Source organism: Entelurus aequoreus, linkage group LG09, assembly GCF_033978785.1.
Source record: "Entelurus aequoreus isolate RoL-2023_Sb linkage group LG09, RoL_Eaeq_v1.1, whole genome shotgun sequence".
Classification (NCBI taxonomy): Eukaryota; Metazoa; Chordata; class Actinopteri; order Syngnathiformes; family Syngnathidae; genus Entelurus; species Entelurus aequoreus.
This window is the reverse complement of record NC_084739.1, coordinates 4227148-4253349: the sequence shown is the minus strand read 5'-3', so window position 1 is coordinate 4253349 and position 26202 is coordinate 4227148. Positions and strand designations below refer to the sequence as shown.

The following is a 26202-nucleotide window of genomic DNA, read 5'->3' as shown; positions in this document are numbered from 1 at the left end:
ACACACATGCATGTGTACACACACACACACTCACACACGTACACTCACACACGTACACACACACACACACGCACACGTACACACACACACACACGTACACACACACACACGTGCACACACACGCACACGTACACACACACACGTACCCACACACACACACACGTACACACACACACACACACACACGTACACACGTACACACACACACACACCATGAGTAGCATAAAGAGGTCCTAATGGTCACATGACGTGGATTCAGTTTAGGGCCAATTAAAGTGAGATATTTGCATAATGAATCACCTCATGAATATTCATGCAGGCGTCTCTCCCCTCCACGCACCGCACTTTATCAACTGAATGATGGCTGATTTGCCCTTTTCACAAGACACCACAACATTATAAAATGTTTAGTGGCGCCTGGGAAGATGGCCGACATCAATATTTACACCACTATTCATTAAGCACTTTACCACCACACTGTCTTATACAGGATCTTTGACTAGACCACTATTCATTAAGCACTTTACCACTACACTGTCTTATACAGGATCTTTGACTAGACCACTATTCATTAAGCACTTTACCACTACACTGTCTTATACAGGATCTTTGACTAGACCACTATTCATTAAGCACTTTACCACTACACTGTCTTATACAGGATCTTTGACTAGACCACTATTCATTAAGCACTTTACCACTACACTGTCTTATACAGGATCTTTGACTAGACCACTATTCATTAAGCACTTTACCACTACACTGTCTTATACAGGATCTTTGACTAGACCACTATTCATTAAGCACTTTACCACTACACTGTCTTATACAGGATCTTTGACTAGACCACTATTCATTAAGCACTTTACCACTACACTGTCTTATACAGGATCTTTGACTAGACCACTATTCATTAAGCACTTTACCACTACACTGTCTTATACAGGATCTTTGACTAGACCACTATTCATTAAGCACTTTACCACCACACTGTCTTATACAGGATCTTTGACTAGACCACTATTCATTAAGCACTTTACCACTACACTGTCTTATACAGGATCTTTGACTAGACCACTATTCATTAAGCACTTTACCACTACACTGTCTTATACAGGATCTTTGACTAGACCACTATTCATTAAGCACTTTACCACTACACTGTCTTATACAGGATCTTTGACTAGACCACTATTCATTAAGCACTTTACCACTACACTGTCTTATACAGGATCTTTGACTAGACCACTATTCATTAAGCACTTTACCACTACACTGTCTTATACAGGATCTTTGACTAGACCACTATTCATTAAGCACTTTACCACTACACTGTCTTATACAGGATCTTTGACTAGACCACTATTCATTAAGCACTTTACCACTACACTGTCTTATACAGGATCTTTGACTAGACCACTATTCATTAAGCACTTTACCACTACACTGTCTTATACAGGATCTTTGACTAGACCACTATTCATTAAGCACTTTACCACTACACTGTCTTATACAGGATCTTTGACTAGACCACTATTCATTAAGCACTTTACCACTACACTGTCTTATACAGGATCTTTGACTAGACCACTATTCATTAAGCACTTTACCACTACACTGTCTTATACAGGATCTTTGACTAGACCACTATTCATTAAGCACTTTACCACTACACTGTCTTATACAGGATCTTTGACTAGACCACTATTCATTAAGCACTTTACCACTACACTGTCTTATACAGGATCTTTGACTACACCACTATTCATTAAGCACTTTACCACTACACTGTCTTATACAGGATCTTTGACTAGACCACTATTCATTAAGCACTTTACCACTACACTGTCTTATACAGGATCTTTGACTAGACCACTATTCATTAAGCACTTTACCACCACACTGTCTTATACAGGATCTTTGACTAGACCACTATTCATTAAGCACTTTACCACTACACTGTCTTATACAGGATCTTTGACTAGACCACTATTCATTAAGCACTTTACCACCACACTGTCTTATACAGGATCTTTGACTAGACCACTATTCATTAAGCACTTTACCACCACACTGTCTTATACAGGATCTTTGACTAGACCACTATTCATTAAGCACTTTACCACCACACTGTCTTATACAGGATCTTTGACTAGACCACTATTCATTAAGCACTTTACCACCACACTGTCTTATACAGGATCTTTGACTAGACCACTATTCATTAAGCACTTTACCACCACACTGTCTTATACAGGATCTTTGACTAGACCACTATTCATTAAGCACTTTACCACCACACTGTCTTATACAGGATCTTTGACTAGACCACTATTCATTAAGCACTTTACCACCACACTGTCTTATACAGGATCTTTGACTAGACCACTATTCATTAAGCACTTTACCACCACACTGTCTTATACAGGATCTTTGACTAGACCACTATTCATTAAGCACTTTACCACCACACTGTCTTATACAGGATCTTTGACTAGACCACTATTCATTAAGCACTTTACCACCACACTGTCTTGTACAGGATCTTTGACTAGACCACTATTCATTAAGCACTTTACCACCACACTGTCTTATACAGGATCTTTGACTAGACCACTATTCATTAAGCACTTTACCACCACACTGTCTTATACAGGATCTTTGACTAGACCACTATTCATTAAGCACTTTACCACTACACTGTCTTATACAGGATCTTTGACTAGACCACTATTCATTAAGCACTTTACCACTACACTGCACTCCTGTCTTATACAGGATCTTTGACTAGCTTTGGGAAAACAGCACAACACTTCTGTCATATACAGGATCTTTGACTAGAATATTTGCTGTATCTTCCTAAAAAGAGCACAACACTCCTGTCATATAGAGGATCTTTGACTAGAATATTTGCGGTATGTTCCTAAAAAGAGCACATCACTCCTGTTATATAGAGGATCTTTGACTAGAATATTTGCTGTATCTTCCTAAAAAGAGCACAACACTCCTGTTATATAGAGGATCTTTGACTAGAATATTTGCGGTATGTTCCTAAAAAGAGCACATCACTCCTGTCATATAGAGGATCTTTGACTAGAATATTTGCGGTATGTTCCTAAAAAGAGCACATCACTCCTGTCATATACAGGATCTTTGACTAGAATATTTGCGGTATGTTCCTAAAAAGAGCACATCACTCCTGTTATATAGAGGATCTTTGACTAGAATATTTGCGGTATGTTCCTAAAAAGAGCACAACACTCCTGTTATATAGAGGATCTTTGACTAGAATATTTGCGGTATGTTCCTAAAAAGAGCACATCACTCCTGTTATATAGAGGATCTTTGACTAGAATATTTGCGGTATGTTCCTAAAAAGAGCACATCACTCCTGTTATATAGAGGATCTTTGACTAGAATATTTGCGGTATGTTCCTAAAAAGAGCACATCACTCCTGTCATATAGAGGATCTTTGACTAGAATATTTTCTGTATGTTCCTAAAAAGAGCACATCACTCCTGTTATATAGAGGATCTTTGACTAGAATATTTGCGGTATCTTCCTAAAAAGAGCACATCACTCCTGGTATATAGAGGATCTTTGACTAAAATATTTGCGGTATGTTCCTAAAAAGAGCACATCACTCCTGTTATATAGAGGATCTTTGACTAGAATATTTGCGGTATGTTCCTAAAAAGAGCACAACACTCCTGTTATATAGAGGATCTTTGACTAGAATATTTTCTGTATGTTCCTAAAAAGAGCACATCACTCCTGTTATATAGAGGATCTTTGACTAGAATATTTGCGGTATGTTCCTAAAAAGAGCACATCACTCATGTTATATAGAGGATCTTTGACTAGAATATTTGCGGTATGTTCCTAAAAAGAGCACAACACTCCTGTCATATAGAGGATCTTTGACTAGAATATTTGCGGTATGTTCCTAAAAAGAGCACATCACTCCTGTCATATACAGGATCTTTGACTAGAATATTTGCTGTATCTTCCTAAAAAGAGCACAACACTCCTGTCGTATAGAGGATCTTTGACTAGAATATTTTCTGTATGTTCCTAAAAAGAGCACATCACTCCTGTTATATAGAGGATCTTTGACTAGAATATTTGCGGTATGTTCCTAAAAAGAGCACATCACTCCTGTCATATAGAGGATCTTTGACTAGAATATTTGCGGTATGTTCCTAAAAAGAGCACATCACTCCTGTCATATACAGGATCTTTGACTAGAATATTTGCTGTATCTTCCTAAAAAGAGCACAACACTCCTGTCATATAGAGGATCTTCGACTAGAATATTTTCTGTATGTTCCTAAAAAGAGCACATCACTCCTGTTATATAGAGGATCTTTGACTAGAATATTTGCGGTATGTTCCTAAAAAGAGCACATCACTCCTGTCATATAGAGGATCTTTGACTAGAATATTTGCGGTATGTTCCTAAAAAGAGCACATCACTCCTGTTATATAGAGGATCTTTGACTAGAATATTTGCGGTATGTTCCTAAAAAGAGCACATCACTCCTGTCATATAGAGGATCTTTGACTAGAATATTTTCTGTATGTTCCTAAAAAGAGCACATCACTCCTGTTATATAGAGGATCTTTGACTAGAATATTTGCGGTATCTTCCTAAAAAGAGCACATCACTCCTGTTATATAGAGGATCTTTGACTAGAATATTTACGGTATGTTCCTAAAAAGAGCACAATACTCCTGTCATATAGAGGATCTTTGACTAGAATATTTGCGGTATGTTCCTAAAAAGAGCACATCACTCCTGGTATATAGAGGATCTTTGACTAGAATATTTGCGGTATGTTCCTAAAAAGAGCACATCACTCCTGTTATATAGAGGATCTTTGACTAGAATATTTGCGGTATGTTCCTAAAAAGAGCACATCACTCCTGTTATATAGAGGATCTTTGACTAGAATATTTGCGGTATGTTCCTAAAAAGAGCACAACACTCCTGTTATATAGAGGATCTTTGACTAGAATATTTGCGGTATGTTCCTAAAAAGAGCACATCACTCCTGTTATATAGAGGATCTTTGACTAGAATATTTGCGGTATGTTCCTAAAAAGAGCACATCACTCCTGTTATATAGAGGATCTTTGACTAGAATATTTGCGGTATGTTCCTAAAAAGAGCACATCACTCCTGTTATATAGAGGATCTTTGACTAGAATATTTGCGGTATGTTCCTAAAAAGAGCACATCACTCCTGTTATATAGAGGATCTTTGACTAGAATATTTGCGGTATGTTCCTAAAAAGAGCACATCACTCCTGTTATATAGAGGATCTTTGACTAGAATATTTGCGGTATGTTCCTAAAAAGAGCACATCACTCCTGTCATATAGAGGATCTTTGACTAGAATATTTGCGGTATGTTCCTAAAAAGAGCACATCACTCCTGTCATATACAGGATCTTTGACTAGAATATTTGCTGTATCTTCCTAAAAAGAGCACAACACTCCTGTCATATAGAGGATCTTTGACTAGAATATTTTCTGTATGTTCCTAAAAAGAGCACATCACTCCTGTTATATAGAGGATCTTTGACTAGAATATTTGCGGTATGTTCCTAAAAAGAGCACATCACTCCTGTCATATAGAGGATCTTTGACTAGAATATTTGCGGTATGTTCCTAAAAAGAGCACATCACTCCTGTTATATAGAGGATCTTTGACTAGAATATTTGCGGTATGTTCCTAAAAAGAGCACATCACTCCTGTCATATAGGGGATCTTTGACTAGAATATTTTCTGTATGTTCCTAAAAAGAGCACATCACTCCTGTTATATAGAGGATCTTTGACTAGAATATTTGCGGTATCTTCCTAAAAAGAGCACATCACTCCTGTTATATAGAGGATCTTTGACTAGAATATTTACGGTATGTTCCTAAAAAGAGCACAATACTCCTGTCATATAGAGGATCTTTGACTAGAATATTTGCGGTATGTTCCTAAAAAGAGCACATCACTCCTGTTATATAGAGGATCTTTGACTAGAATATTTGCGGTATGTTCCTAAAAAGAGCACATCACTCCTGTTATATAGAGGATCTTTGACTAGAATATTTGCGGTATGTTCCTAAAAAGAGCACATCACTCCTGTTATATAGAGGATCTTTGACTAGAATATTTGCGGTATGTTCCTAAAAAGAGCACATCACTCCTGTTATATAGAGGATCTTTGACTAGAATATTTGCGGTATGTTCCTAAAAAGAGCACATCACTCCTGTTATATAGAGGATCTTTGACTAGAATATTTGCGGTATGTTCCTAAAAAGAGCACATCACTCCTGTTATATAGAGGATCTTTGACTAGAATATTTGCGGTATGTTCCTAAAAAGAGCACATCACTCCTGTTATATAGAGGATCTTTGACTAGAATATTTGCGGTATGTTCCTAAAAAGAGCACATCACTCCTGTTATATAGAGGATCTTTGACTAGAATATTTGCGGTATGTTCCTAAAAAGAGCTGCCATATAAAGAGAATGTTAGAATGTTTTTGCAGTAGCTTCCTAAAAACAGTCGACAAGCCATGTCATATAGAGGATCTTTGACTTGCAGTTTTGCAGTATCAAAAAAAGGTGTGGCAGATGTAAACATGCTGGTTTTTCCAGCATGTTCCTAAAAACCGCAGTGCTCTTGTCATACACAAAAGCGTTGAGTAATGTTTTTGCAGCTGAGTGTTCCTGTCATTTAGAGGATCTTTGACTTACAATTTGACTATAAATTCCTTAGGAAATAGCAGTAAAATAGAGGATCTTTGACAAGCATCTTTGCAGCAGAGCCCTAAAAACAGCAGTGGTCCTGTAAAATAGATGATCTTTGACTGCATCTTTGCTGTAATGTTGCTTTGTTAGTGTTCCATGAGGAAGTAGGAAGGAGGAAGTAGGAAGTAGGAAGTAGGAAGTAGATGCATCATAGCAGTGATTGTCCTGCAGGGGGTGAGCTGACCCTTTAACTGCCAGGTCAACATTCTCAGCAGCACTTAACGAGGTGGGCGCTTAACGAGGTGGGCTTCTCATGCTAATGTGCGTCTCTCTGAGACACCTGCCGCCATCTTGTGTCACTCCATACTAATATACACACACAGTAATATACACACACAGTAATATACACACTAAATACACACAATAATATACACACTAAATACACACAATAATATACACACTGAACACACACAGTAATATACACACTAAATACACACAATAATATACACACTAAACACACACAATAATATACACACTGAACACACACAGTAATATACACACACAGTAATATACACACTAAACACACACAGTAATATACACACTAAACACACACAATAATATACACACTAAATACACACAATAATATACACACTAAATACACACAATAATATACACACTGAACACACACAGTAATATACACACTAAATACACACAATAATGTACACACTAAACACACACAATAATATACACACTGAACACACACAGTAATATACACACACAGTAATATACACACTAAACACACACAGTAATATACACACTAAACACACACAATAATATACACACTGAACACACACAGTAATATACACACACAGTAATATAGACACTAAACACACACAGTAATATACACACTGAACACACACAGTAATATACACACTAAACACACACAGTAATATACACACTAAACACACACAATAATATACACACTAAACACACACAGTAATATAGACAGTTTTAGTTAACATGTATCTGCTGCCACCTGGTGGTTGAATGTAGTTACTGTAGACAGTTTTATGTATCTGCTGCCACCTGGTGGGTGAATGTAGTTACTGTAGACAGTTTTATGTATCTGCTGCCACCTGGTGGTTGAATGTAGTTACTGTAGACAGTTTTATGTATCTGCTGCCACCTGGTGGTTGAATGTAGTTACTGTAGACAGTTTTATGTATCTGCTGCCACCTGGTGGTTGAATGTAGTTACTGTAGACAGTTGTATGTATCTGCTGCCACCTGGTGGGTGAATGTAGTTACTGTAGACAGTTTTATGTATCTGCTGCCACCTGGTGGTTGAATGTAGTTACTGTAGACAGTTTTATGTATCTGCTGCCACCTGGTGGTTGAATGTAGTTACTGTAGACAGTTTTATGTATCTGCTGCCACCTGGTGGTTGAATGTAGTTACTGTAGACAGTTTTATGTATCTGCTGCCACCTGGTGGGTGAATGTAGTTACTGTAGACAGTTTTATGTATCTGCTGCCACCTGGTGGTTGAATGTAGTTACTGTAGACAGTTTTATGTATCTGCTGCCACCTGGTGGTTGAATGTAGTTACTGTAGACAGTTTTATGTATCTGCTGCCACCTGGTGGGTGAATGTAGTTACTGTAGACAGTTTTATGTATCTGCTGCCACCTGGTGGGTGAATGTAGTTACTGTAGACAGTTTTATGTATCTGCTGCCACCTGGTGGTTGAATGTAGTTACTGTAGACAGTTTTATGTATCTGCTGCCACCTGGTGGTTGAATGTAGTTACTGTAGACAGTTGTATGTATCTGCTGCCACCTGGTGGTTGAATGTAGTTACTGTAGACAGTTGTATGTATCTGCTGCCACCTGGTGGTTGAATGTAGTTACTGTAGACAGTTTTATGTATCTGCTGCCACCTGGTGGTTGAATGTAGTTACTGTAGACAGTTTTATGTATCTGCTGCCACCTGGTGGTTGAATGTAGTTACTGAACTTAGACTGCTGGCCTCACAAGTCAGAAATATTTGACTTCAGTTTGCGGAGCAGAAAGATATAAACTACCTTTGTGACTTTTATTAACATCCAAACATGCATATAATAACTATAGTTACATTATATACTTACTATAGTTACATTACATAGTTACTATAGTTACATCACATAGTTACTATGTTACATAATAGATACTATAGTTACATTAGATAGTTACTATGTTACAGCTCATAGTTACTATAGTTACATCAGAAAGTTATTATAGTTACATCACATAATTACTATAGTTCCATCACATAGTTACTATGTTACATCACATAGTTACTATAGTTACATCACATAGTTACTATAGTTACATCACAAAGTTATTATAGTTACATCACATAATTACTATAGTTACATCACATAGTTACTATAGTTACATCACATAGTTACTATAGTTACATCACATAGTTACTATAGTTACATCACATAGTTACTATAGTTACATTGCATAGTTTTATAGTTACATCACATAGTTACTATGTTACATCACATAGTTACTATAGTAACGTCACATAGTTGCTATAGTTACATCACATAGTTACTATAGTTACATTGCATAGTTTTATAGTTACATCACATAGTTACTATGTTACATCACATAGTTACTATAGTAACGTCACATAGTTACTATAGTTACATCACATAGTTACTATAGTTACATTGCATAGTTTATATAGTTACATCACATAGTTATTATGTTACATCACATAGTTACTATAGTTACATTACATAGTTACTATAGTATTACGTTAAGAAAAGTAGTATTGCAGTATTACTACTACTATGTAGTATTTATCCCGTACACAAAGCTGACGTAGACGACGGATGTTTCCGGCAGTTTGGGGAGGCGGAGCTCCGGGAAAGGCAGCGTCCCGTCGCTGTCGATGTGCGTCTGGACCGTGTAGACTTTGACGGAAGCTCCGCCCCCCAGCACGGAGGTGTGGACAACTCCCAGCCGGGCCTGCTCCTGGTAGGCCGCCCCCTGCTCCCTGCCCAGGTAGATGTCCTGGACCCGGGGCGAGTCGGGGGACCCGATGGCGTGAAAATGGAGGTGGTTGTCGCCGTGTGCATCCGTGCTGGCGAAGGTGACCACGCTCAGCCTCTCCAGGTGCTGCACAGCAAAGTGTCCCTCCAAAGGGGGCGGTGCCCTCTCCCTGGAGGACCCCGGCCCGCAGTACATCAAGGTGAGGTGCCTCACCTCGGAGTTGTTGAGCAGGCGCGCGGCGTTCCAGGGCGACGTGTACCACACGGTCAGGCGCCTCATGCTGAAGACGGGCGAGGCGGGCGACGGGGGGCGGTGCAGCGCCGAGAGCGTGATGTCTTTGCAGCGGCAGTCGGCGAGCGCCGCCACCCTGCAGGGCTCCGGCTCCTGGCTGCAGGAGTAGCAGAAGAAGCTGTTGTGGCTCACGTAGGCCACACGCATGTCGGAGCGCTGCAGGGCCGTGGACACCCACAGCAGGACGCACAGGAAGGGGGCGGGCGGGCCGAGGGACGGCATCACTGCTGGGGGCGGGGCTCGGCGGCCATCTTGACTGGTAGTGGGATGCCTGAAACGTGAGGACGCCTCGTTTAGCCAACAGTAGAATATTTTCTCAAGTACTTTTAGTCAACGATATTGTTTTTGTACCTAACCTTTTTCACCTCGGGGCCCAACTTTTCCACTCAAATATGAACACTGAAGGAGTCGTTGGACTTCTACTTCCTGTTTACTACCTTGCCACATGCTAGGAGAGCATGTTCATCACAAAGATTGCTATCTAGGCTTAGGTCAGGCTAATAAGTGGCTTGGCACTTGGTGGAGGCGGTGACATTTTCTCCCTACTTGCTTTCTTGTCCTGTCCTGTCTGACTCCTTCTTTCTTGTCCTGTCTGACTCCTTCTTTCTTGTCCTGTCTGACTCCTTCTTTCTTGTCCTGTCCTGTCTGACTCCTTCTTTCTTGTCCTGTCTGACTCCTTCTTTCTTGTCCTGTCTGACTTCTTCTTTCTTGTCCTGTCCTGTCTGACTCCTTCTTTCTTGTCCTGTCTGACTCCTTCTTTCTTGTCCTGTCTGACTCCTTCTTTCTTGTCCTGTCTGACTTCTTCTTTCTTGTCCTGTCCTGTCTGACTCCTTCTTTCTTGTCCTGTCTGACTCCTTCTTTCTTGTCTTGTCTGACTCCTTCTTTCTTGTCCTGTCTGACTCCTTCTTTCTTGTCCTGTCTGACTTCTTCTTTCTTGTCCTGTCCTGTCTGACTCCTTCTTTCTTGTCCTGTCTGACTCCTTCTTTCTTGTCCTGTCTGACTCCTTCTTTCTTGTCCTGTCTGACTCCTTCTTTCTTGTCCTGTCTGACTCCTTCTTTCTTGTCCTGTCTGACTCCTTCTTTCTTGTCCTGTCCTGTCTGACTCCTTCTTTCTTGTCCTGTCTGACTCCTTCTTTCTTGTCCTGTCTGACTCCTTCTTTCTTGTCCTGTCCTGTCTGACTCCTTCTTTCTTGTCCTGTCTGACTCCTTCTTTCTTGTCCTGTCCTGTCTGACTCCTTCTTTCTTGTCCTGTCTGACTCCTTCTTTCTTGTCCTGTCTGACTCTTTCTTTCTTTCTTGTCCTGTCTGACTCCTTCTTTCTTGTCCTGTCTGACTCCTTCTTTCTTGTCCTGTCTGACTCCTTCTTTCTTGTCCTGTCTGACTCCTTCTTTCTTGTCCTGTCTGACTCCTTCTTTCTTGTCCTGTCTGACTCCTTCTTTCTTGTCCTGTCTGACTCCTTCTTTCTTGTCCTGTCCTGTCTGACTCCTTCTTTCTTGTCCTGTCCTGTCTGACTCTTTCTTTCTTTCTTGTCCTGTCTGACTCCTTCTTTCTTGTCCTGTCTGACTCCTTCTTTCTTGTCCTGTCTGACTCCTTCTTTCTTGTCCTGTCCGACTCCTTCTTTCTTGTCCTGTCTGACTCCTTCTTTCTTGTCCTGTCTGACTCTTTCTTTCTTTCTTGTCCTGTCTGACTCCTTCTTTCTTGTCCTGTCTGACTCCTTCTTTCTTGTCCTGTCTGACTCCTTCTTTCTTGTCCTGTCTGACTCCTTCTTTCTTGTCCTGTCTGACTCTTTCTTTCTTTCTTGTCCTGTCTGACTCCTTCTTTCTTGTCCTGTCTGACTCCTTCTTTCTTGTCCTGTCTGACTCCTTCTTTCTTGTCCTGTCTGACTCCTTCTTTCTTGTCCTGTCTGACTCCTTCTTTCTTGTCCTGTCTGACTCCTTCTTTCTTGTCCTGTCTGACTCCTTCTTTCTTGTCCTGTCCTGTCTGACTCCTTCTTTCTTGTCCTGTCCTGTCTGACTCCTTCTTTCTTGTCCTGTCCTGTCTGACTCTTTCTTTCTTTCTTGTCCTGTCTGACTCCTTCTTTCTTGTCCTGTCTGACTCCTTCTTTCTTGTCCTGTCCTGTCTGACTCCTTCTTTCTTGTCCTGTCTGACTCCTTCTTTCTTGTCCTGTCTGACTCCTTCTTTCTTGTCCTGTCTGACTCCTTCTTTCTTGTCCTGTCTGACTCCTTCTTTTTTGTCCTGTCTGACTCCTTCTTTCTTGTCCTGTCTGACTCCTTCTTTCTTGTCCTGTCTGACTCCTTCTTTCTTGTCCTGTCCTGTCTGACTCCTTCTTTCTTGTCCTGTCCTGTCTGACTCTTTCTTTCTTTCTTGTCCTGTCTGACTCCTTCTTTCTTGTCCTGTCTGACTCCTTCTTTCTTGTCCTGTCTGACTCCTTCTTTCTTGTCCTGTCTGACTCCTTCTTTCTTGTCCTGTCTGACTCCTTCTTTCTTGTCCTGTCTGACTCTTTTTTTCTTGTCCTGTCTGACTCCTTCTTTCTTGTCCTGTCTGACTCCTTCTTTCTTGTCCTGTCTGACTCCTTCTTTCTTGTCCTGTCCTGTCTGACTCCTTCTTTCTTGTCCTGTCCTGTCTGACTATTTCTTTCTTTCTTGTCCTGTCTGACTCCTTCTTTCTTGTCCTGTCTGACTCTTTCTTTCTTGTCCTGTCTGACTCCTTCTTTCTTGTCCTGTCTGACTCCTTCTTTCTTGTCCTGTCTGACTCCTTCTTTTATTGTCCTGTCTGACTCCTTCTTTCTTGTCCTGTCTGACTCCTTCTTTCTTGTCCTGTCTGCCTCCTTCTTTCTTGTCCTGTCTGACTCCTTCTTTCTTGTCCTGTCCTGTCTGACTCCTTCTTTCTTGTCCTGTCCTGTCTGACTCTTTCTTTCTTTCTTGTCCTGTCTGACTCCTTCTTTCTTGTCCTGTCTGACTCTTTCTTTCTTTCTTGTCCTGTCTGACTCCTTCTTTCTTGTCCTGTCTGACTCCTTCTTTCTTGTCCTGTCTGACTCCTTCTTTCTTGTCCTGTCCTGTCTGACTCCTTCTTTCTTGTCCTGTCTGACTCCTTCTTTCTTGTCTTGTCTGACTCCTTCTTTCTTGTCCTGTCTGACTCCTTCTTTCTTGTCCTGTCTGACTCTTTCTTTCTTTCTTGTCCTGTCTGACTCCTTCTTTCTTGTCCTGTCTGACTCTTTCTTTCTTGTCCTGTCTGACTCCTTCTTTCTTGTCCTGTCTGACTCCTTCTTTCTTGTCCTGTCTGACTCCTTCTTTTATTGTCCTGTCTGACTCCTTCTTTCTTGTCCTGTCTGACTCCTTCTTTCTTGTCCTGTCTGACTCCTTCTTTCTTGTCCTGTCTGACTCCTTCTTTCTTGTCCTGTCCTGTCTGACTCCTTCTTTCTTGTCCTGTCCTGTCTGACTCTTTCTTTCTTTCTTGTCCTGTCTGACTCCTTCTTTCTTGTCCTGTCTGACTCTTTCTTTCTTTCTTGTCCTGTCTGACTCCTTCTTTCTTGTCCTGTCCTGTCTGACTCTTTCTTTCTTTCTTGTCCTGTCTGACTCCTTCTTTCTTGTCCTGTCTGACTCCTTCTTTCTTGTCCTGTCTGACTCCTTCTTTCTTGTCCTGTCTGACTCCTTCTTTCTTGTCCTGTCTGACTCCTTCTTTCTTGTCCTGTCTGACTCCTTTTTTCTTGTCCTGTCTGACTCCTTCTTTCTTGTCCTGTCTGACTCCTTCTTTCTTGTCCTGTCTGACTCCTTCTTTCTTGTCCTGTCCTGTCTGACTCCTTCTTTCTTGTCCTGTCCTGTCTGACTCTTTCTTTCTTTCTTGTCCTGTCTGACTCCTTCTTTCTTGTCCTGTCTGACTCTTTCTTTCTTGTCCTGTCTGACTCCTTCTTTCTTGTCCTGTCTGACTCCTTCTTTCTTGTCCTGTCTGACTCCTTCTTTTATTGTCCTGTCTGACTCCTTCTTTCTTGTCCTGTCTGACTCCTTCTTTCTTGTCCTGTCTGACTCCTTCTTTCTTGTCCTGTCTGACTCCTTCTTTCTTGTCCTGTCCTGTCTGACTCCTTCTTTCTTGTCCTGTCCTGTCTGACTCTTTCTTTCTTTCTTGTCCTGTCTGACTCCTTCTTTCTTGTCCTGTCTGACTCTTTCTTTCTTTCTTGTCCTGTCTGACTCCTTCTTTCTTGTCCTGTCTGACTCCTTCTTTCTTGTCCTGTCTGACTCCTTCTTTCTTGTCCTGTCTGACTCCTTCTTTCTTGTCCTGTCTGACTCCTTCTTTTATTGTCCTGTCTGACTCCTTCTTTCTTGTCCTGTCTGACTCCTTCTTTCTTGTCCTGTCTGACTCCTTCTTTCTTGTCCTGTCTGACTCCTTCTTTCTTGTCCTGTCCTGTCTGACTCCTTCTTTCTTGTCCTGTCCTGTCTGACTCTTTCTTTCTTTCTTGTCCTGTCTGACTCCTTCTTTCTTGTCCTGTCTGACTCCTTCTTTCTTGTCCTGTCTGACTCTTTCTTTCTTGTCCTGTCCTGTCTGACACTTTCTTTATTGTCCTGTCTGACTCCTTCTTTCTTGTCCTGTCCTGTCTGACTCCTTCTTTCTTGTCCTGTCTGACTCCTTCTTTCTTGTCCTGTCTGACTCTTTCTTTCTTTCTTGTCCTGTCTGACTCCTTCTTTCTTGTCCTGTCTGACTCCTTCTTTCTTGTCCTGTCTGACTCTTTCTTTCTTTCTTGTCCTGTCTGACTCTTTCTTTCTTTCTTGTCCTGTCTGACTCCTTCTTTCTTGTCCTGTCTGACTCCTTCTTTCTTGTCCTGTCTGACTCCTTCTTTCTTGTCCTGTCTGACTCCTTCTTTTATTGTCCTGTCTGACTCCTTCTTTCTTGTCCTGTCTGACTCCTTCTTTCTTGTCCTGTCTGACTCCTTCTTTCTTGTCCTGTCCTGTCTGACTCCTTCTTTCTTGTCCTGTCTGACTCCTTCTTTCTTGTCTTGTCTGACTCCTTCTTTCTTGTCCTGTCTGACTCCTTCTTTCTTGTCCTGTCTGACTCTTTCTTTCTTTCTTGTCCTGTCTGACTCCTTCTTTCTTGTCCTGTCTGACTCTTTCTTTCTTGTCCTGTCTGACTCCTTCTTTCTTGTCCTGTCTGACTCCTTCTTTCTTGTCCTGTCTGACTCCTTCTTTTATTGTCCTGTCTGACTCCTTCTTTCTTGTCCTGTCTGACTCCTTCTTTCTTGTCCTGTCTGACTCCTTCTTTCTTGTCCTGTCTGACTCCTTCTTTCTTGTCCTGTCCTGTCTGACTCCTTCTTTCTTGTCCTGTCCTGTCTGACTCTTTCTTTCTTTCTTGTCCTGTCTGACTCCTTCTTTCTTGTCCTGTCTGACTCTTTCTTTCTTTCTTGTCCTGTCTGACTCCTTCTTTCTTGTCCTGTCCTGTCTGACTCTTTCTTTCTTTCTTGTCCTGTCTGACTCCTTCTTTCTTGTCCTGTCTGACTCCTTCTTTCTTGTCCTGTCTGACTCCTTCTTTCTTGTCCTGTCTGACTCCTTCTTTCTTGTCCTGTCTGACTCCTTCTTTCTTGTCCTGTCTGACTCCTTTTTTCTTGTCCTGTCTGACTCCTTCTTTCTTGTCCTGTCTGACTCCTTCTTTCTTGTCCTGTCTGACTCCTTCTTTCTTGTCCTGTCCTGTCTGACTCCTTCTTTCTTGTCCTGTCCTGTCTGACTCTTTCTTTCTTTCTTGTCCTGTCTGACTCCTTCTTTCTTGTCCTGTCTGACTCTTTCTTTCTTGTCCTGTCTGACTCCTTCTTTCTTGTCCTGTCTGACTCCTTCTTTCTTGTCCTGTCTGACTCCTTCTTTTATTGTCCTGTCTGACTCCTTCTTTCTTGTCCTGTCTGACTCCTTCTTTCTTGTCCTGTCTGACTCCTTCTTTCTCGTCCTGTCTGACTCCTTCTTTCTTGTCCTGTCCTGTCTGACTCCTTCTTTCTTGTCCTGTCCTGTCTGACTCTTTCTTTCTTTCTTGTCCTGTCTGACTCCTTCTTTCTTGTCCTGTCTGACTCTTTCTTTCTTTCTTGTCCTGTCTGACTCCTTCTTTCTTGTCCTGTCTGACTCCTTTATCTTGTCCTGTCTGACTCCTTCTTTCTTGTCCTGTCTGACTCCTTCTTTCTTGTCCTGTCTGACTCCTTCTTTTGTTGTCCTGTCTGACTCCTTCTTTCTTGTCCTGTCTGACTCCTTCTTTCTTGTCCTGTCTGACTCCTTCTTTCTTGTCCTGTCTGACTCCTTCTTTCTTGTCCTGTCCTGTCTGACTCCTTCTTTCTTGTCCTGTCCTGTCTGACTCTTTCTTTCTTTCTTGTCCTGTCTGACTCCTTCTTTCTTGTCCTGTCTGACTCTTTCTTTCTTTCTTGTCCTGTCTGACTCCTTCTTTCTTGTCCTGTCTGACTCCTTCTTTCTTGTCCTGTCTGACTCCTTCTTTCTTGTCCTGTCCTGTCTGACTCCTTCTTTCTTGTCCTGTCTGACTCCTTCTTTCTTGTCTTGTCTGACTCCTTCTTTCTTGTCCTGTCTGACTCCTTCTTTCTTGTCCTGTCTGACTCTTTCTTTCTTTCTTGTCCTGTCTGACTCCTTCTTTCTTGTCCTGTCTGACTCTTTCTTTCTTGTCCTGCCTGACTCCTTCTTTCTTGTCCTGTCTGACTCCTTCTTTCTTGTCCTGTCTGACTCCTTCTTTTATTGTCCTGTCTGACTCCTTCTTTCTTGTCCTGTCTGACTCCTTCTTTCTTGTCCTGTCTGACTCCTTCTTTCTTGTCCTGTCTGACTCCTTCTTTCTTGTCCTGTCCTGTCTGACTCCTTCTTTCTTGTCCTGTCCTGTCTGACTCTTTCTTTCTTTCTTGTCCTGTCTGACTCCTTCTTTCTTGTCCTGTCTGACTCTTTCTTTCTTGTCCTGTCCTGTCTGACACTTTCTTTATTGTCCTGTCTGACTCCTTCTTTCTTGTCCTGTCCTGTCTGACTCCTTCTTTCTTGTCCTGTCTGACTCCTTCTTTCTTGTCCTGTCTGACTCTTTCTTTCTTTCTTGTCCTGTCTGACTCCTTCTTTCTTGTCCTGTCTGACTCTTTCTTTCTTTCTTGTCCTGTCTGACTCCTTCTTTCTTGTCCTGTCTGACTCCTTCTTTCTTGTCCTGTCTGACTCCTTCTTTCTTGTCCTGTCTGACTCCTTCTTTCTTGTCCTGTCTGACTCTTTCTTTTATTGTCCTGTCTGACTCCTTCTTTCTTGTCCTGTCTGACTCCTTCTTTCTCGTCCTGTCTGACTCCTTCTTTCTTGTCCTGTCCTGTCTGACTCCTTCTTTCTTGTCCTGTCCTGTCTGACTCTTTCTTTCTTTCTTGTCCTGTCTGACTCCTTCTTTCTTGTCCTGTCTGACTCTTTCTTTCTTTCTTGTCCTGTCTGACTCCTTCTTTCTTGTCCTGTCTGACTCCTTTATCTTGTCCTGTCTGACTCCTTCTTTCTTGTCCTGTCTGACTCCTTCTTTCTTGTCCTGTCTGACTCCTTCTTTTGTTGTCCTGTCTGACTCCTTCTTTCTTGTCCTGTCTGACTCCTTCTTTCTTGTCCTGTCTGACTCCTTCTTTCTTGTCCTGTCTGACTCCTTCTTTCTTGTCCTGTCCTGTCTGACTCCTTCTTTCTTGTCCTGTCCTGTCTGACTCTTTCTTTCTTTCTTGTCCTGTCTGACTCCTTCTTTCTTGTCCTGTCTGACTCTTTCTTTCTTTCTTGTCCTGTCTGACTCCTTCTTTCTTGTCCTGTCTGACTCCTTCTTTCTTGTCCTGTCTGACTCCTTCTTTCTTGTCCTGTCCTGTCTGACTCCTTCTTTCTTGTCCTGTCTGACTCCTTCTTTCTTGTCTTGTCTGACTCCTTCTTTCTTGTCCTGTCTGACTCCTTCTTTCTTGTCCTGTCTGACTCTTTCTTTCTTTCTTGTCCTGTCTGACTCCTTCTTTCTTGTCCTGTCTGACTCTTTCTTTCTTGTCCTGCCTGACTCCTTCTTTCTTGTCCTGTCTGACTCCTTCTTTCTTGTCCTGTCTGACTCCTTCTTTTATTGTCCTGTCTGACTCCTTCTTTCTTGTCCTGTCTGACTCCTTCTTTCTTGTCCTGTCTGACTCCTTCTTTCTTGTCCTGTCTGACTCCTTCTTTCTTGTCCTGTCCTGTCTGACTCCTTCTTTCTTGTCCTGTCCTGTCTGACTCTTTCTTTCTTTCTTGTCCTGTCTGACTCCTTCTTTCTTGTCCTGTCTGACTCTTTCTTTCTTGTCCTGTCCTGTCTGACACTTTCTTTATTGTCCTGTCTGACTCCTTCTTTCTTGTCCTGTCCTGTCTGACTCCTTCTTTCTTGTCCTGTCTGACTCCTTCTTTCTTGTCCTGTCTGACTCTTTCTTTCTTTCTTGTCCTGTCTGACTCCTTCTTTCTTGTCCTGTCTGACTCTTTCTTTCTTTCTTGTCCTGTCTGACTCCTTCTTTCTTGTCCTGTCTGACTCCTTCTTTCTTGTCCTGTCTGACTCCTTCTTTCTTGTCCTGTCTGACTCCTTCTTTCTTGTCTCTGCTCTGTCCTCCCAAATCTAAACACCAGACATGGAATCCATTAGCTGGACTCTCGACTCTGTTCACAACAACTTCTGGACGAGGGTAAGAGGTTCTGGGGAGCTTGGCTGCCCTGACAGACTTGCTGCAAGAAATGGAGACTTACCTGCCTGTCAGTCCGTGGAGGACGTGGATCTACCTTTTTGGAACCCTGATGGTAGGGCAACTTGTGGCATTGTCCTGGTGGGTCGTCTGGTTGGGAACACGATGGCGGGCGTTCAAGGAGCCCAAAGTCGCAATGGAAGGCTTGGGTCGGGCTGTGGGATCACGGACTGTGAACTGAATGGTAAGTTGGATCACATCATGGAGAACTGAATGGTAAGTTGGATCACATCATGGAGAACTGAATGGTAAGTTGGATCACATCATGGAGAACTGAATGGTAAGTTGGATCACGTCATGGAGAACTGAATGGTAAGTTGGATCACATCAGGGAGAACTGAATGGTAAGTTGGATCACGTCATGGAGAACTGAATGGTAAGTTGGATCAGATCATGGAGAACTGAATGGTAAGTTGGATCACATCATGGAGAACTGAATGGTAAGTTGAATCACATCATGGAGAACTGAATGGTAAGTTGGATCACATCATGGAGAACTGAATGGTAAGTTGGATCAGATCATGGAGAACTGAATGGTAAGTTGGATCACATCATGGAGAACTGAATGGTAAGTTGGATCACATCATGGAGAACTGAATGGTAAGTTGGATCACATCATGGAGAACTGAATGGTAAGTTGGATCACATCATGGAGAACTGAATGGTAAGTTGGATCACGTCATGGAGAACTGAATGGTAAGTTGGATCACATCAGGGAGAACTGAATGGTAAGTTGGATCACGTCATGGAGAACTGAATGGTAAGTTGGATCACATCATGGAGAACTGAATGGTAAGTTGGATCACGTCATGGAGAACTGAATGGTAAGTTGGATCACATCAGGGAGAACTGAATGGTAAGTTGGATCACGTCATGGAGAACTGAATGGTAAGTTGGATCAGATCATGGAGAACTGAATGGTAAGTTGGATCACATCATGGAGAACTGAATGGTAAGTTGAATCACATCATGGAGAACTGAATGGTAAGTTGGATCACATCATGGAGAACTGAATGGTAAGTTGGATCAGATCATGGAGAACTGAATGGTAAGTTGGATCACATCATGGAGAACTGAATGGTAAGTTGGATCACATCATGGAGAACTGAATGGTAAGTTGGATCACATCATGGAGAACTGAATGGTAAGTTGGATCACATCATGGAGAACTGAATGGTAAGTTGGATCACGTCATGGAGAACTGAATGGTAAGTTGGATCACATCAGGGAGAACTGAATGGTAAGTTGGATCACGTCATGGAGAACTGAATGGTAAGTTGGATCAGATCATGGAGAACTGAATGGTAAGTTGGATCACATCATGGAGAACTGAATGGTAAGTTGAATCACATCATGGAGAACTGAATGGTAAGTTGGATCACATCATGGAGAACTGAATGGTAAGTTGGATCACATCATGGAGAACTGAATGGTAAGTTGGATCACATCATGGAGAACTGAAAGGTAAGTTGGATCACATCATGGAGAACTGAATGGTAAGTTGGATCACATCATGGAGAACTGAATGGTAAGTTGGATCACATCATGGAGAACTGAAAGGTAAGTTGGATCACATCATGGAGAACTGAATGGTAAGTTGGATCACATCATGGAGAACTGAATGGTAAGTTGGATCACATCATGGAGAACTGAAAGGTAAGTTGGATCACATCATGGAGAACTGAATGGTAAGTTGGATCACATCATGGAGAACTGAAAGGTAAGTTGGATCACATCATGGAGAAGCTTACTGAAATGCCTAAATTGTCCCCCGAGAGAACAGACAAGCCCTTCAAATGTCTGCTGGCTCGGAAACAACAATGGTAATCTACCATTTGACTCCCTGGCACGCTGCTCAAGACAGAAGACGGGTGTTCTGTCCACATCCCCCAGGGACACCTCAGTGATGGACTCTCTGACCTCCCAGGTGAACTTTGCTGGTCACGCCTGCAGAGCGACTCCAGGCCTACAGACACAACCACACTAGACCCTGGACAACATGCACACAAACCCCCACACCTTAACCACCGCTTGAATCCCTGAGGGGTGATGGACGGCTGGGCAGCGCTTAGATAGCAGCAGCACTCACTCCCCTCTGTTGCAAGTCTTGTGGATTCTTTAACTTGTTTATGTGTGCTATGGCTATTGAGGGGTTTTTTCCAGACCTCAGTCTGGACCCCCTCCCCAGGAGTCCAGCCTTAGACTGAATATGTTTTTACTCATCCACCCCCCAATGTTTACCTGTTTCCCACCTTTTTAAGGGGCGCCGGAAGTTGGCTGACCCGTCAAGGACAAGATATTATTTGTCAAACAACTTTGTGATGAACACGTTTCCTGTCATGTGACAAACTGGGAGGAGCTTAGATATCAGTCTTCAATATAGCACTCAAATCAATATTTGCTCATTCAGTGTTAATATCTGAGTGGGCCCCGGGCCCCTCTGTAGTAGCAAAGTTGGGCCCCGAGGTGAAAAGGTAAGAAGCCCTGCCCTAAAGGAAGCAGTGAGTGACGGTAAGAAACACTCTGTTCCACACCGGGAAAGCACATTTCTCACATAGCTGACTTGTGGGGAACTTGGAAGGATCCAGTTCTTGGTTTGGCTCAAACATCTAAAAGTCCACACAGGAAGGAAGCTAACCGCTACATTCTTCTCTCAGGCTGGGAACTTCTAACTTTTCTTCTGCTGCTTGTGGCTGACATGCTACAGCATGCTAAATGTGCTAGCACCTTTCAAGCAAATGTTGTGCTGACATGCTACAGCATGCTAAATGTGCTAGCACCTTTCAAGCAAATGTTGTGCTGACATGCTACAGCATGCTAAATGTGCTAGCACCTTTCAAGCAAATGTTGTGCTGACATGCTACAGCATGCTAAATGTGCTAGCACCTTTCAAGCAAATGTTGTGCTGACATGCTACAGCATGCTAAATGTGCTAGCACCTTTCAAGCAAATGTTGTGCTGACATGCTACAGCATGCTAAATGTGCTAGCACCTTTCAAGCAAATGTTGTGCTGACATGCTACAGCATGCTAAATGTGCTAGCACTTTTCAAGCAAATGTTGTGCTGACATGCTACAGCATGCTAAATGTGCTAGCACCTTTCAAGCAAATGTTGTGCTGACATGCTACAGCATGCTAAATGTGCTAGCACTTTTCAAGCAAATGTTGTGCTGACATGCTACAGCATGCTAAATGTGCTAGCACTTTTTAAGCAAATGTTGTGCTGACATGCTACAGCATGCTAAATGTGCTAGCACTTTTTAATGAAATGTTGTGTGTGACAAAAGCAACATTATTTATAATCTATTGAAGGCAGCGATTATTTCACATCAAAGATTACACTTTGAGTGTTTTTTGGGGGGTCAAATATTGCACATTTTGTGTTTTACCACGACCAAAGAGGGTTTCCTTTGACAAAAAGGACACATAAAAGATGTGAAAGAATGAAAAGTTGATGTCAACAAATGTAAAAGTGGTGGTCACAATGAAACATTGAGGGGAGTCCTGGTGGTCACAATGAAACATTGAGGGGAGTCCTGGTGGTCACAATGAAACATTGAGGGGAGCCCTGGTGGTCACAATGAAACATTGAGGGGAGTCCTGGTGGTCACAATGAAACATTGAGGGGAGCCCTGGTGGTCACAATGAAACATTGAGGGGAGTCCTGGTGGTCACAATGAAACATTGAGGGGAGTCCTGGTGGTCACAATGAAACATTGAGGGGAGCCCTGGTGGTCACAATGAAACATTGAGGGGAGTCCTGGTGGTCACAATGAAACATTGAGGGGAGTCCTGGTGGTCACAATGAAACATTGAGGGGAGCCCTGGTGGTCACAATGAAACATTGAGAGGAGTCCTGGTGGTCACAATGAAACATTGAGGGGAGTCCTGGTGGTCACAATGAAACATTGAGGGGAGTCCTGGTGGTCACAATGAAACATTGAGGGGAGTCCTGGTGGTCACAATGAAACATTGAGGGGAGTCCTGGTGGTCACAATGAAACATTGAGGGGAGTCCTGGTGGTCACAATGAAACATTGAGGGGAGTCCTGGTGGTCACAATGAAACATTGAGGGGAGTCCTGGTGGTCACAATGAAACATTACATTGCTTTGAAAAAGAAATGAGAAGTACCAACACACGTGTGGCCCTCAGTGGAGAAGGTTTGGAGGCCCCTGGTGATCACATGACACGTCCATCAGCTAACTTCTTCTTCTTGATGCTCACAAACAGAAGCAATGGAACTTTTCCTCTCTCCCTCCAAGACTGTAATTTCTCCCACATGTGGAGTTGCAATGCGAGGCTGCCAACCTTCAAGAGGAAAACTTCTTGTTGGACTTTGTGTTATAAAGTCATGTGCAGCTCAACTTACATAATAGTCAGCAACTTTCAACGTGGAACTACTTCTTCTTTGTCAGCTCCACACATGCAGCATCCAAGTCCTAATAAAATAGTCACACATGCATCATTTAAGTCTACATAAAATAGTCACACATGCATCATTTAAGTCTACATAAAATAGTCACACATGCATCATTTAAGTCTACATAAAATAGTCACACATGCATCATTTAAGTCTACATAAAATAGTCACACATGCATTATTTAAGTCTACATAAAATAGTCACACATGCATCATTTAAGTGTACATAAAATAGTCACACATGCATCATTTAAGTCTACATAAAATAGTCACACATGCATCATTTAAGTCTACATAAAATAGTCACACATGCATCATTTAAGTCTACATAAAATAGTCACACATGCATCATTTAAGTCTACATAAAATAGTCACACATGCATCATCTAAGTGTACATAAAATAGTCACACATGCATCATTTAAGTGTACATAAAATAGTCACACATGCATCATTTAAGTGTACATAAAATAGTCACACATGCATCATTTAAGTGTACATAAAATAGTCACACATGCATCATTTCAGTCTACATAAAATAGTCACACATGCATCATCTAAGTGTACATAAAATAGTCACACATGCATCATTTAAGTCTACATAAAATAGTCACACATGCATCATTTAAGTGTACATAAAATAGTCACACATGCATCATCTAAGTCTACATAAAATAGTCACACATGCATCATTTAAGTGTACATAAAATAGTCACACATGCATCATCTAAGTGTACATAAAATAGTCACACATGCATCATTTAAGTCTACATAAAATAGTCACACATGCATCATCTAAGTGTACATAAAATAGTCACACATGCATCATTTAAGTGTACATAAAATAGTCACACATGCATCATCTAAGTGTACATAAAATAGTCACACATGCATCATCTAAGTGTACATAAAATAGTCACACATGCATCATCTAAGTGTACATAAAATAGTCACACATGCATCATCTAAGTGTACATAAAATAGTCACACATGCATCATTTAAGTGTACATAAAATAGTCACACATGCATCATCTAAGTGTACATAAAATAGTCACACATGCATCATCTAAGTGTACATAAAATAGTCACACATGCATCATTTAAGTCTACATAAAATAGTCACACATGCATCATTTAAGTCTACATAAAATAGTCACACATGCATCATCTAAGTCTACATAAAATAGTCACACATGCATCATTTAAGTGTACATAAAATAGTCACACATGCATCATTTAAGTGTACATAAAATAGTCACTCATGCATCATTTAAGTCTACATAAAATAGTCACACATGCATCATCTAAGTGTACATAAAATAGTCACACATGCATCATTTAAGTCTACATAAAATAGTCACACATGCATCATCTAAGTGTACATAAAATAGTCACACATGCATCATTTAAGTGTACATAAAATAGTCACACATGCATCATCTAAGTGTACATAAAATAGTCACACATGCATCATCTAAGTGTACATAAAATAGTCACACATGCATCATCTAAGTGTACATAAAATAGTCACACATGCATCATCTAAGTGTACATAAAATAGTCACACATGCATCATCTAAGTGTACATAAAATAGTCACACATGCATCATTTCAGTCTACATAAAATAGTCACACATGCATCATTTCAGTCTACATAAAATAGTCACACATGCATCATCCAAGTGTACATAAAATAGTCACACATGCATCATCCAAGTGTACATAAAATAGTCACACATCATCATACATAAAATAGTGTACTTACACCAAGTGGTGGCTGAAGGAGTGAAGGAGTGAATGAGTGAAGGAGTGAATGAGTGAAGGAGTGAAGGAGTGAAGGAGTGAATGAGTGAAGGAGTGAAGGAGTGAAGGAGTGAAGGAGTGAAGGAGTGAATGAGTGAGTTCCCAGCAGGCTGGAGAAGAAGATTGCCACATCAGCTGACGTCAGCATGAAGGCGGGGAGAATAAGTCACATGCACACTTTAGTCTTTATCATCTTTCTCATAACTATCATCATTCACATGTAACTATCATCATTGACAAGTAACTATCATCATTGACAAGTAACTATCATCATTGACATGTAACTATCATCATTGACATGTAACTATCATCATTGACAAGTAACTATCATCATTGACATGTAACTATCATCATTGACATGTAACTATCATCATTGACATGTAACTATCATCATTGACATGTAACTATCATCATTGACATGTAACTATCATCATTGACAAGTAACTATCATCATTGACATGTAACTATCATCATTGACATGTAACTATCATCATTGACATGTAACTATCATCATTGACATGTAACTATCATCATTGACATGTAACTATCATCATTGACATGTAACTATCATCATTGACAAGTAACTAGTCTGGACTTGTGATGAGTTAGCAGACATAGATCACACAATGGACTTCTTCACAGGACTCAATATATGTATTAAATACTATCATTATACATCATTGACTCAATATATGTAATAAATACTATCATTATGACTCAATATATGTATTAAATACTATCATTATACATCATTGACTCAATATATGTAATAAATACTATCATTATGACTCAATATATGTATTAAATACTATCATTATACATCATTGACTCAATATAAGATGCCAAAAGTCAACACTGCCGACTAGCGGCCAAAATAAAGAAGTGCATGAGGAAGGAGTTTAATAAAAGCATGACAACATTTACAGTATCAGAGTTCAGAGTGGACTTTTATTGTGGTAGTCTGAGGCACACCTGTGCAATAATCATGTTGTTTAATCATCATCTTGATATGTCACACCTGTGCAATAATCATGTTGTTTAATCATCATCTTGATATGTCACACCTGTGCAATAATCATGTTGTCTGATCATCATCTTGATATGATAAGCATATGGTGTTTACAAAGAAGAATGAAGTTACTGGAAGTATGATAAGCATATGGTGTTCACAGAGAAGAATTAAGTTACTGGAAGTATG

General features: G+C 41.2%; 1 protein-coding gene across 2 annotated transcripts; it reads right to left on the bottom strand.

Moving 5' to 3' along the window:
* Positions 1–9377: 9377 nt before the first annotated feature.
* si:ch73-52p7.1 (uncharacterized protein LOC100321084 homolog) lies at positions 9378–25075 on the bottom strand. 2 transcript variants are annotated; one of them, XM_062057585.1, is made up of 4 exons: positions 24967–25064; positions 23151–23220; positions 22913–23089; positions 9378–10358 (listed from the first exon to the last, which is right to left on the bottom strand). In XM_062057585.1, the coding sequence occupies exon 4, from the start codon at positions 10307–10309 to the stop codon at positions 9593–9595; it is 717 nt and encodes a 238-aa protein (XP_061913569.1). In that variant the 5' UTR covers positions 10310–10358; positions 22913–23089; positions 23151–23220; positions 24967–25064; the 3' UTR covers positions 9378–9592. The 2 variants fall into 2 exon arrangements, with proteins under 2 accessions (XP_061913569.1, XP_061913570.1); XM_062057586.1 differs by lacking the exon at positions 23151–23220 and having other exon boundaries at positions 24967–25075.
* Between the last annotated feature and the right edge of the window lie 1127 nt (positions 25076–26202).

What these genes read in the sequence shown, in the direction of transcription:
- si:ch73-52p7.1 (XM_062057586.1), bottom strand. Translation starts at nt 10,309, where the DNA reads ATGCCGTCCCTCGGCCCGCCCGCCCCCTTCCTGTGCGTCCTGCTGTGG.